The sequence below is a fragment of the Phaseolus vulgaris genome, chromosome 1, assembly GCF_000499845.2.
Source record: "Phaseolus vulgaris cultivar G19833 chromosome 1, P. vulgaris v2.0, whole genome shotgun sequence".
NCBI classification, from domain to species: Eukaryota; Viridiplantae; Streptophyta; class Magnoliopsida; order Fabales; family Fabaceae; genus Phaseolus; species Phaseolus vulgaris.
The window spans coordinates 48,908,730-48,920,366 of NC_023759.2; the positions used below are offsets into that span (position 1 = coordinate 48,908,730).

The 11,637-nt window shown below is 27.8% G+C and overlaps 2 protein-coding genes across 2 annotated transcripts; one reads left to right on the plus strand and one right to left on the minus strand.

Annotated features, from left to right (window-relative positions):
- The first annotated feature begins 1,802 nt into the window (after positions 1-1,802).
- On the plus strand, positions 1,803-4,370 carry LOC137815007 (tropinone reductase homolog At5g06060-like). Its single transcript, XM_068618010.1, has 5 exons — positions 1,803-1,985; positions 2,083-2,290; positions 3,376-3,592; positions 3,686-3,792; positions 3,928-4,370. The coding sequence occupies exons 1-5, from the start codon at positions 1,891-1,893 to the stop codon at positions 4,120-4,122; spliced, it is 822 nt and encodes a 273-aa protein (XP_068474111.1). The 5' UTR covers positions 1,803-1,890; the 3' UTR covers positions 4,123-4,370.
- A 2,484-nt stretch (positions 4,371-6,854) lies between these two features.
- Positions 6,855-7,724, minus strand: LOC137815011 (large ribosomal subunit protein eL37x). Its single transcript, XM_068618016.1, has 4 exons — positions 7,599-7,724; positions 7,370-7,505; positions 7,194-7,295; positions 6,855-7,104 (listed from the first exon to the last, which is right to left on the minus strand). The coding sequence occupies exons 1-4, from the start codon at positions 7,599-7,601 to the stop codon at positions 7,058-7,060; spliced, it is 288 nt and encodes a 95-aa protein (XP_068474117.1). The 5' UTR covers positions 7,602-7,724; the 3' UTR covers positions 6,855-7,057.
- Between the last annotated feature and the right edge of the window lie 3,913 nt (positions 7,725-11,637).

The following is an 11,637-nucleotide window of genomic DNA, read 5'->3' on the forward strand; positions in this document are numbered from 1 at the left end:
TACCGTGTCAAAAGTAGTATTTTCCTTCTTTAAATAGCTTTAATGTCTTCTCCTTTTGGTAATGTATTAGATAATATACACACTGTTTTCTAACCATAAATTATGAGTATGAAAAGTTTAATCATTTTAAAAAATTATAATAAAATGATTGATTGTTAGTTAAACATATAAAGATTAATTTCTACGTAGTAAAGATTTTACACTATTAACTAATTAGAAATCATTCTAACATATTTTTTAATTAGTTAATATAAATTTAACCATATAATTTATGATTAAGGGATTATGTAAAATTATTCACGTTGCTGATTTATTATAATTATATTCTTAATGAACAGAATGAGTGAATAAGATCCCAAACTCTGCTAGAGAAAAATAATTTTGTGGTTTCTTAAGAACCTAATAAAGTAGATTTTAAAGTCAGTAGTCTATTCATTGAAAAATATTATCAGTGGTGTTTGAAATAGACTATACATAAATATTTTATTTGTTAAAACTTATAATAATAAGATCGATTTCCTCCAAATTTGGCTTTTGAGCTTTAAAGAAGGTTGAAAAAAAATAATTTATCTATCCAATTTGGCTATATATGAATTTGTATAATCTATTTATTATAAAAATGGAAAAAATAGATGAGGTTAAATGTATTCATTTAATTTTATGAATGAATAACTATATATTAATTATTTATCTAAATCAAATAAATTAACATATTAATGCTTACTAAATCAAAATTATTTTTTTATAATTAAATATTTTTGAATTTGTCATTTTAAAATATTTTCAAAATATACTTTTAAATTTGTTTGAATTTTTTTAAAAATATTTCAAAATATAGTTTTAAAAAATTATTTCTATCTTTTTAAAACATTGTTTTATGGATGGATTAAATATTTATCCGTAAAAATTGTTAAAATTATAAAAAACTAAGTTAAGTTTTATTAAATACATCAGATTTTTAATGTAATTATAATCTCATGGAGGTTTAGCATTTGATGTAATACTATCAAGATCAAAGTCACAAATTCAATTCTGAATGGTATAATTGTGTTAGGGAAAATTATTATCAATAATAATAATAATAATAATAATAATAATAATAATAATAATAATAATGGTTCATATTGCTATTAAATAAATATAATCCTTTCACGTGCATTTACTGAATTAACGGCAGCGTGGTTCACCCTACTGTGAGACTAGACTCATATTCTATTGAAACATTAAATTAAAAATATTAAGTGTTGTATTAGTCTTTGCATAATAAATAAATAAGTAAATATCATTGAATAACATTTTTAATACTATCCCTCTCTATTTATAATATTACTTTTTAGATATCTTTTCATAAGAATCTTCTATAATTAAATTATGTATTCATCATTTTTTTTTCTTAAAATATCTTTAATTAAATATTCGAAATAAATTTTAAAAATATAAGTAATGAGATACTAATCTCTCTCAATCACTTCAACTTTAAAAATATAATTCTTTTTGTCAGAATGGTACAGATTAGTTATAAATTTATTGTTTCTAATTAATTTAATTAAAGTTGGTGTTACAGGTGCATTGCATGTGACACAACCAAACATGCATGCATACATATATATATATATTTTGTTACTGTGGGTGAAAAGCAGTGAAAATGGCAAAGTTTGAAGAAAGCAACTGGAGGAATGGTACAGATTAGTGATAAATTTATTGTTTCTAATTAATTTAATTAAAATTGGTGCAAAAGTTACAGGTGCATTGCATGTGACAAAACCATGCATGCGTTTATTATATATATATATATATATATATATATATATACATATACCTATATATATGTATATGTCTATATATATATGTCTATATATATATTGTTATTGTGGGTGAAAAGCAGTGAAAATGGCAGAGTTTGAAGAAAGCAGGCGTAAGAGAGGAGGAAGATGGTGTCTGAAGGGAATGACGGCTCTGGTCAGTGGTGGCACACGTGGGATCGGGTTGGTTTTCATCACTCTTTTCGCACCTTTTCTCTTTTGTTCTGCTTTTTGCTTTCTTCTCATATTTCTTTGTTGCTTGAAACGGTGTTATATATAGGCACGCCATCGTGAGTGACTTGGCCGCGTTTGGCGCCGCCGTGCACACTTGTTCGAGGACCCAAACAGAGCTGAAGAAGTGCTTAGAAAAGTGGAAGAGTGAGGGTTTTCAGGTAACTGGATCGGTGTGTGACGTCACCTCACCACAGGACAGAGAAAAGCTCCTTGAGGAAGTTGCATCCACCTTCAATGGAAAGCTTAACATCTATGTATGATCAATCTGTTCCTAACTAGGATTAGATCTAGATCCACTTTTCTTTGAAAACCTTTTTCCATTTCTGGTATATCTGTGCAAAGACTTTCAAGCTGCTAAGGCCAACTATTCCTAACCTTCTTTTTTATTGGGGTGCAAATTCACAAAAATCAACGACAAAAACGTTGTGGTTCTTGAAAAAAAATATATATAATAAAAGATAAATTTATAATTAAATGGATTGGAGATAGAGATTAAGATATTTTATTTTTTATAAATGGGTATAAATCTCACCTTGTATGAGATGAGACTGAGTTATAGTTAAAGTCCATTATTTTTAGAAAATGATGTAAAAAATATTAAAATAATAATGTTTTTGGTTATAAATAAAAATAAAAATTCAACTTATGAAGTTAGGAGTTTTGAGTTTTAATAGATCATTAATGAATATTTGATTATTGTGTACAACTGAGTATTTGAATTTATGTCTTCATTAATTGAGTAAGATGTATTTATTTATGATTTTAATAGTTTCATTAATGAATATTTGAATTGATGCATTACTTCATTAATTGGTTATTATGCATTATTTTTTGTATTTATAAAATTCATTTTTATAAGTATCACATTTAGAAGATAAAACTAGAAGGAATCTAAGGTGTGTATTAATCTGTATTTGTTTTTTCAGGAAAAGGTATTCATATGTAATTATTTCATTTATCATTTGTAATTATTTACAGTTTGATAATTATCACTAACTCGTATACTCCTTTTTTTTATCAAGCATATAAGTTAGTAGTTTATTTTAAAAAATAATTGTGTGAACTTTAAACTATTTTAAAAATATTCATATATAGTGATAACCAAAAGTAGTTTTTTTACCAATGAATGGAGCTTATTGGATTTTCTTCAATCATTCTCAAAAACCATTGATGATATAAATCTTTAAAAAAGCTATGAACAATTATAATGTGCGAAAATGTTAGATCATAAACTACCATGAAATTAATGCTTTGCTCTGAATGCATTTTCCTTCCACCATTTCATTTAGTATTTGAGAATTGTGATGAATCACAAATATGCATGAATTTGTGGTTGTAGGTGAACAACGTTGGAACAAACTTTAGAAAACCAACAATTGAGTACAGTGGTGAAGAATATTCACAGCTGATGACAGTTAATTTAGACTCCTCGTTCCATCTGTGTCAACTTGCCTACCCTCTTCTCAAAGCATCTGGAAAGGGATGCATTGTGTTCCTTTCCTCTGTTGCTGGTGTCACCAGCATGGGTACTGGTTCTGTTTATGCAGCAAGCAAAGGTAATGATGCATCTTTTCTCTCATGCACAACTCATCAATCAAATTTTACTACAAAGAAAAGACAATAACATGTTCTGTTCATTCAATTTTTAGCCGCAATTAATCAGCTTACAAAAAATCTGGCTTGTGAATGGGCAAAAGACAACATAAGAAGCAACTGTGTTGTACCATGGACCACCAGAACCCCACTTGTAGAACATGTAATTTCCTTTCTCCCTATTTTTATATTGAACTAGATGGGTGCATCTTTTGTGATTATTTTATGTTGAAAATAGAACATATATTTGATTTGGTCGTGTTGTTTTGGATGTAATTTGTTTGAGATTGATTTGCAGTTGCTCCAAAACCAAACGTTTGTGGATGATGTGATGTCTCGTACCCCGCTGAAGCGCATTGCAGAACCTGAAGAAGTGTCATCCTTGGTGACTTTCCTTTGCTTGCCTGCTGCATCTTACATCACTGGACAAGTTATCTGTGTTGATGGAGGGGTTACTGTTAATGGATTTCAACCTAGTATAAGAATTACTTGAATTCCTTCCTTTCCTTTCATTGCCTTAATTTCTTCTAGAGTTAAAACTAGAAATAAACTTAATCTTTTAGGCTCTGTTTACTTCTGTTTACTTCTATAAATGTACTTTTTCATAACGAAAGAAGTGAGAGGATATTAGTTCTTGTTTGAATCCAAAGTTTTGGGGTTAGAATATATGGAGCCATGATTAGCCAGTTATTAAAATAAACTTTTTTTTCTTCTATTGTGAAAACTTCAACTTGTTGATGACATGACTGTGTTATTATTAATAGCTTCTTTTAGTTTGCCTTCTCCGATAAATGAAAATTTTGTTTCAAAATGGCTTCGGTACAAAGGATTATGAGAGATTTCTATTTGAACCCCATATTTTTCCTTCTACATCTTATAAATATAAAAATGAAGTGTTTTTTAATTACACAATTCAAAATCTTGTTTTACAAAAGAAAATAACTTTTAATGACAAAGGAATGGTTACATCAAGGAGTTTTTAACAGAAAAATTTAATCTTTTAACCATCCTCATGGGATGGATATGGACACTATTAAGGTGCCAAAAGAAATTGTCAAATATGTGACCGAGGCTATTAGGACCCTATCTGAGTTCAACTGTGATATGACTTTGTTTCATACTTGTATTTTGTTATATATTTCCATTTTCTTTTACTATTTTAGAGATGTTTTTGTTACTCGATTCCCTGTATTTCTGAACATTTTTTTTCCTTTATTTATTAAGCTGCTCGTTTTTATACTCTAATGTATTTTATGTTTAATTATAAAAATCTTACTAAATTACAGTATCTTACTAAAATAGATTAAATTAAATTAGTAATATGTTTTATTTTCATAAATATACTTTTTATTGAAGATATGAAAAATATTTATAATATCACCTATAGAATCTTTAAGTGATATAATTTGTATATTTTATTTATCATGATAAAATAAAATTAATTTTCTATTATTACAATTTTCTTATCGAATGCAACCCGTTTATTTAAACTATTTGAATTTTACCACACAAAAATTCAACCTCCACCTTCTTACTACTCTAATCCATTATCAAAATAATTATGAAAAGTTAATTTTAACCTTTTTAAATAACTCTAAATAAAATATAAAATATTTTCACATTTTCAAGATCAGTTGCATCCTCATCCTCATACTTTTCTTTTAGCTCCATACTTCCATTCTAGCCCAATACATTCTTTGTTCTCACATCATAACATTTGAGAAAGTTTCATCATTTTACCAGTTTTAATTTATTTCATAAAATAAATCCACACTAATTGTTAAAATGGTTTCATAAAGTAGGCTCTGACAAACATTTTCTTTTATAGTGAAGATAAATTTATTTTAGTTTTATATTTCATTTTTTTACTTTTTTGGATTTTGTAAATTTTGAATTGTACAACAATAAGCGAAAATATCACAAAATTTATGGTCGTCAATCACCACAAACAATTACCACTACTAAAAACACTACAAATGAGAAAAAAAAACATAATACTCATCACTATATTTAAAGGACCTGGAATTAAAAGAAAATACGAAGATGCTGGAAAAAGACGTATGAAGGTGTCATGAAATTGTCAATACATTACTGTGTACAGTCCATTTTCCACGGCAATTCCGTCAAAGAGCGACTACAGCAATTATTTTTATAGATTAATTTACTTTATTAAAATTAATAACTAAAAAACCAACGTATAAATATCAATGATTTAAATTATAATACTATTATATATTTATTTCCCTTTAAAGATACCATATAAAATAAAGTTAATATGTTAAATTATTATCTTTAATTTTTAAAATTGAGCTTACAGCAGACTAGAAATATTTAGCCACTTCACTAAAATAGTAAAGTAAGGAACTAAGGACCCGATATTGCCAGAGATACTAATTTTGTTAAATTTAAATAAATCCCATAACTCATCATTGCAGAATAATAAACTTCCACATAGATATTTACAAAAAAAGTTAGTAGTAAAATTTAATTCATATAAAATATAAGTTAATCTTAGTTTGAAAAATTACTTTTGAAAATTTACCAAAACAAAATCTTTATTTAATCTGGTACCTTCTAAATTTAATATACAAGATAAATAGTTGATTTAGTACATATATAAAGTATTAATATAACATTTTTAATTTAGTCTTACACATGTAATATTAATATGTTTGAGAAATCACTATAATTAAAAATAAAATAAAAAATAAAGACAAAATATTCATATTAAATTAAGTATTAACGTTCAATTCTCTTAATGACCAAAATAAATTACAATCAATTAAATTTAAGTCTCTAATATAGAAAAATTTACAGAGCTATTATATATTTATTAAGTATATACATATTGACATATTGATCATATTAATGTAAAATCACTCCTAAAACTCTGATATTTCGTATCTTCAACAACTACAGGTAGATTCAATTTGATTTCTTCCTTTATTCGTACTATCTGAGATACAAAACAATATGATTTACCTATGATAACGAGAATAAAAATTGTTAACCAATATAATTAAATATAATTAAAAAAGACTTCAATAAAAATGGCGATACTATTTTTAAGTAGTAATCTAACATTCAAGCACATGAATTACTAAACAGCTAATTATGCAGACTTAGAACACTAAACAGCTTATTATGCTAGTTCAGGTTGAAGTGATTTTACTGTATAGTACCAATATTAACAATTACTTATAAAACTAAATAAGTCCATCAAAATTCTCAAAGGGATTTCTATCAAAATGCTATGAATGTTGATAAAGTGAACGCAGAGCTATGAAATCGATCAAATGTCGAAATAAAAATCCATTACATATTAAATGAAATTAAGACGACAGAAACAAAAAATGTTCTTTAGAAACAGCACACAATCCTTAACTCCTATAATTCACTAACCCAGAAAAATTGATTCCTCTCAAAGATTAGGCAGTGGAAGCTGCTCCCCTCTTCCTTGGTGCTGCCTCCGTGCCTGATTCAAAATGACCACATTAACAAAAACCCTAAAAACCCTAAACCAAACCCTAAAATTTAAATACTCAAATAATTAACCGTTCATACCCTCTCTGAAGCCGCTCTTGAATCTGCGAGGCACGTGACGAAGGTACCTCATCCTTCCTGTTCCGGTTGTCTTTCTCCTAATGGCCTTCACGCTCCAGTTATCTGAAACCATCAACGACTCACTCAGAACCGAATCCTCACGCAAACGCTTACAATTTAATAAGTAGAAAACTTACATTTTCTTGTGCGCGCAGCGGGGAAAGCACACGCAGAACACCGACTCTTCTGAAGGTGGAAGCTGCGACGACCACACCTCACACAGAGCGTGTGAGTCTTGTTCCTCCTCTTACCGAAACTCCCTGTACCTTTCCCCTGCAATCACGCGAAATCGAAACATCATCAGACTCATCACACAATCAAATTAACCTCAGATCTATGCAGAGTAAGGGAAAAAAGTGGTAGTACCATTGTCGCAGCGACTCAGAAACCCTAGTTGTTGGAGGATCTCTCTATGACTGCATAATGAGAATGGATTTATTATATAGGCCGCTTAATATATTGGGCCTCTATTAATTTTAGTATCAATTTTTGTTTTGGGCCCAAGGCCCAACTAAATCAACCCTGTTTAATATTTGTTTAGTGTGTATTATTTTCCGTTTCTTTATATTTGTTATTGAAGATAATGACCCATCTCAAATTTATCATACAGTGTTTAACATATTAATTGAATTACACTGATTTTAATGTAAAGAAGAATAGGGAGATTAAATTATTTGTAATGTAATAATCAAATATGAATTACACACACGTAGAGAGTTTGAGGATACTTTCAATTAGTATTAAAGGCAACATACTGTACAAAATAATCAGTCATGTGTTTTTTATTTTTATATTTTGTTACAATTTGAAATTTACTTGGTTTTTACTTATAATAATTTGTAGTAAATTAACATTTGTGGTCATTTGTTTATTCTTTTGTTTATTGTTACATGTTCTTGACAACAAAAGTGAACAATAAATCTATTTTAGTATTTTCTCAGTTTATTATTTAAGCTTTTTTTTTCTATTTGTATGACAATCTTTCACTTTTTTTCCATTACTTTTGTGAATTATCTTTATATTCGTACAGTGGACATCATATTAAAGAAAATGTTTTTTTTTTCTTTTTAGAGACTGTGGTCACTATTGGGCCAGAGCAGCTTGGGATCATTGTACAAAATTATCAAAGGATCCATGCCAAATTCTTCCTGCACCTTAATAGTTTATTCTGGTACCCCATATTTTAAAAATAGTGAATATCTATTTTAGATTTTACAAATCTGAATACAAATGTATTGCAGAATCTATACAATCGGAAATGCAAAACTTTACATTCTGAATTATAGAATCTAAAATACAAAATTTGTATTTTGGATTAATCAAAAATACAAAATTTGTATTTTGGATTAATCAAAAATACAAATTTATATTATACAAGTAAAAATATAAATTGTAGTTTGTATTCTAAATAATTAAATCTGGAATACAAATTTTAAATTCTGGATTCTTCAATCTGAAATACAAATTTTGTATTCTGGATTTTACAATCCAAAGACAATTTTGACAATATGAAAGTACTAAAAATAATTATGGAGGTGTAAACATTTTTTTTTATTATGAATCTCTTTGATGATTTTGTAACATTATCCCAAACTGCTCTAGGCCCAATAGTAACAACAACTTTTAAAAAGAAAAAAAAAACATTTTCTTTTACTAATATCACCCCAATGTAAGAATGTAAAAATAATTCACACAAATTGAAAAAAAAAGTAAAAGATTTTTCAAGAGGATGTTGATTCTTTCAAGGTTGATTGATTCATCATATTCTAAAATTTAAATTATCCAATGATAATACAACGACTTAATGACTTTCAACAATTATCCATTTATTAGATTTTTCATCAAATCATATTAATACTTCTCAAATAGTCAATTCATGTATGATCATTGATACTAGACACAAGCGTCACAAATCATATATGTAATATCTTTAATTTTACTTATATTTATTAATATATTATGCATGTAATATTTAATTAACATATAAATATATATTGTTTTCTTGTATTTGTATCTAAAAATAAAAAAAATAAATATATATATATATATATAAAAGAGATTTACAAACAAAACAATCAACATAAAAACATTTGTTCCTCTAGCTACTCACTGATGAGCTCTATTACCTACAAATTCATCTGCTCTCGTGTAAATTAACACGATCATCACAGATTAAAGAAAACAAACACAAAACAAAACATGGGGTAAGCTAGCTATTTTTAAGAATTCTAATATAAATTTAACTTTTAAGAACAAACATAATCCATCAAATTCACATAATTTACACAAATTCATCAAATGTCTATCACAACTATCATCTACATTATTCATGTGAGATCTTTATTGACTTACATACTCAGACATTTGACTCTACTTCCGGAAGACTTGTATATTGAAATTAGAATCCTGAGACCTGCACCTGTCATACTACTCGTTGTGAATCCACACAGCCATGCGCATAAACATCTCATGATCTAGTAAGACAGGATAAATTCATATGACCTGAAAGACTAGATTATATTTCAAACCATAAACAAAGTCATATGAACCTTCATCGACTCTCACCAACTGAATAACTTCATCTATTTCATCGACTCTCAACACGGTATTTCCTTTCCTGAAAATACTATGTTTGATCTCACTTTCACATCATTCAATATCTCATGTAACACATCAATACACCATACAATCATAACATATAATTTAAACTTTCTAACAATCCAAATATATCCAAAAAGTTATTTAACAATAATCATCCAAAATAAACTATGCTAAAATAATAATAATAGTGATATGTATATGTATATATAAATTTTTGGATTGATCGAAAATAGTTTAGTTTGACCTAAATGACACCATAGTGTACCCATAAATTTTGGATTGATCGAAAATAGTTTAGTTTGATCTAAATGACACCAGAATGTACCCAGAAATTTTGAATTGATCGAAAATAGTTTAATTTGATCTAAATGACACAAGAGTGTACCCAGAAATTTTGGATTGATAAAAAAATAATTTAGTTTGATCTAAATGACACTAGAGTGTACCTATAAATTTTGGATTGATCAAAAATAGTTTAGTTTGATCTAAATGACACCAGAGAGCACCCATAAATTTTGGATTGATCGAAAATATTTTAGTTTGATCTAAATGACATCAGAAAGCACCCAAAAATAACAAAGTCCATGCTATAGCTGAAAATTACTCTAAATCAACATTAAACAACCAATAATCAACACCATTATAATTTTATAACAACAACCATATATCAAATTGCACATTCAAATCTCAGTCAATTACTAATATACTTAAAACACAATCCTGGAAGGAAGAAAGTTTGAGACTGGTGACCACGTCACTCTCACATCCAGATCTTCTAACCTAGTATTCTATTGGAAATTAAGGCTAGCTTCCCTGACCTAAAATTTAGTAGATATTCACTAAGAGCTCCAAAACCACCAAGAACTCAAAGGTAACTTAACCTGCACCACAGAGTCCTAATAAAAAATCTAACTATATCACTATGACCCTGAGCTAACAGAGATTAACTCTGAAGCTAAAAGGGTCACATGCATAGCAAGGACAAAAACAACCTAACAAGTTCAAAATTTGACTAAAAGAAAAGATCAAAAATGAACTTACCCTATCAGAGATTCTGATTGGGCAGTCTTGTAGTACTCACTACTAGGAGTCTGATGGTGGACTCTGATCGTCGAATTGATGAACGAGGAAGTCAAAATATTAGAGAAGGGAGAGGAAAGGAAAATGAACTTTCTAGAGAGATGGTGGTTCTTTTAAAAATGAAACCTAAATAACTGAAATTCTATTTATATGCCCTTTTCATTTTAGATAAAAGAAAATATTCAGGAGTCATTTAAAATATACCACTTCTACTCTAAAGTAATATTCTAGATCCTTACAATATATGTTATAATAAAAATATTTTATTCTTTATTCCTATTATTTGTTCTATATTGGTTCTTTACCTAATGAAATTCAATTAAGTGTTAATCAAATTGGTAGGGGTCAAATATCTCATTCTTTCAAAGTTAATTTGATTTTTATTCCAAAATTTACCACAGATCATAATTGGTTAACATGTTTCTAATCTCCCATCTATTTCATTGTTTAGATGTAGCATGAGGAGTGATTGGTATAATTGAGAAAGGTTATCAAGTATGTATACATTCAAACAGAATACATTAACTACCTTGATACTTTCTCTCCAATAGCAAAGATGAACACCATAAGGTTGCTTCATTTTGTTGCTTCTATTTATACTGGGAATTGAAACAATTAAACATAAGCAATGTCTTTTTACATGGAGAGTTTAAAGAATATGTATGCATGGTTGTTTCTCTTGGATTGACTTCTACTCAATTATGACAAGTTTGTAAATTAAAAA

Coding starts and splice junctions, on each gene's coding strand:
- LOC137815011 (XM_068618016.1), bottom strand. Junction 7,296..7,369: donor CGCTGCGCGCACAAGAAAAT/GTAAGTTTTCTA, acceptor TGATGGTTTCAG/ATAACTGGAGCGTGAAGGCC. Junction 7,105..7,193: donor CAAGAGCGGCTTCAGAGAGG/GTATGAACGGTT, acceptor ATTTTGAATCAG/GCACGGAGGCAGCACCAAGG.
- LOC137815007 (XM_068618010.1), top strand. CDS start 1,891: ATGGCAGAGTTTGAAGAAAGCAGGCGTAAGAGAGGAGGAAGATGGTGT. Junction 1,986..2,082: donor GGTGGCACACGTGGGATCGG/GTTGGTTTTCAT, acceptor TGTTATATATAG/GCACGCCATCGTGAGTGACT. Junction 3,793..3,927: donor GAACCCCACTTGTAGAACAT/GTAATTTCCTTT, acceptor ATTGATTTGCAG/TTGCTCCAAAACCAAACGTT.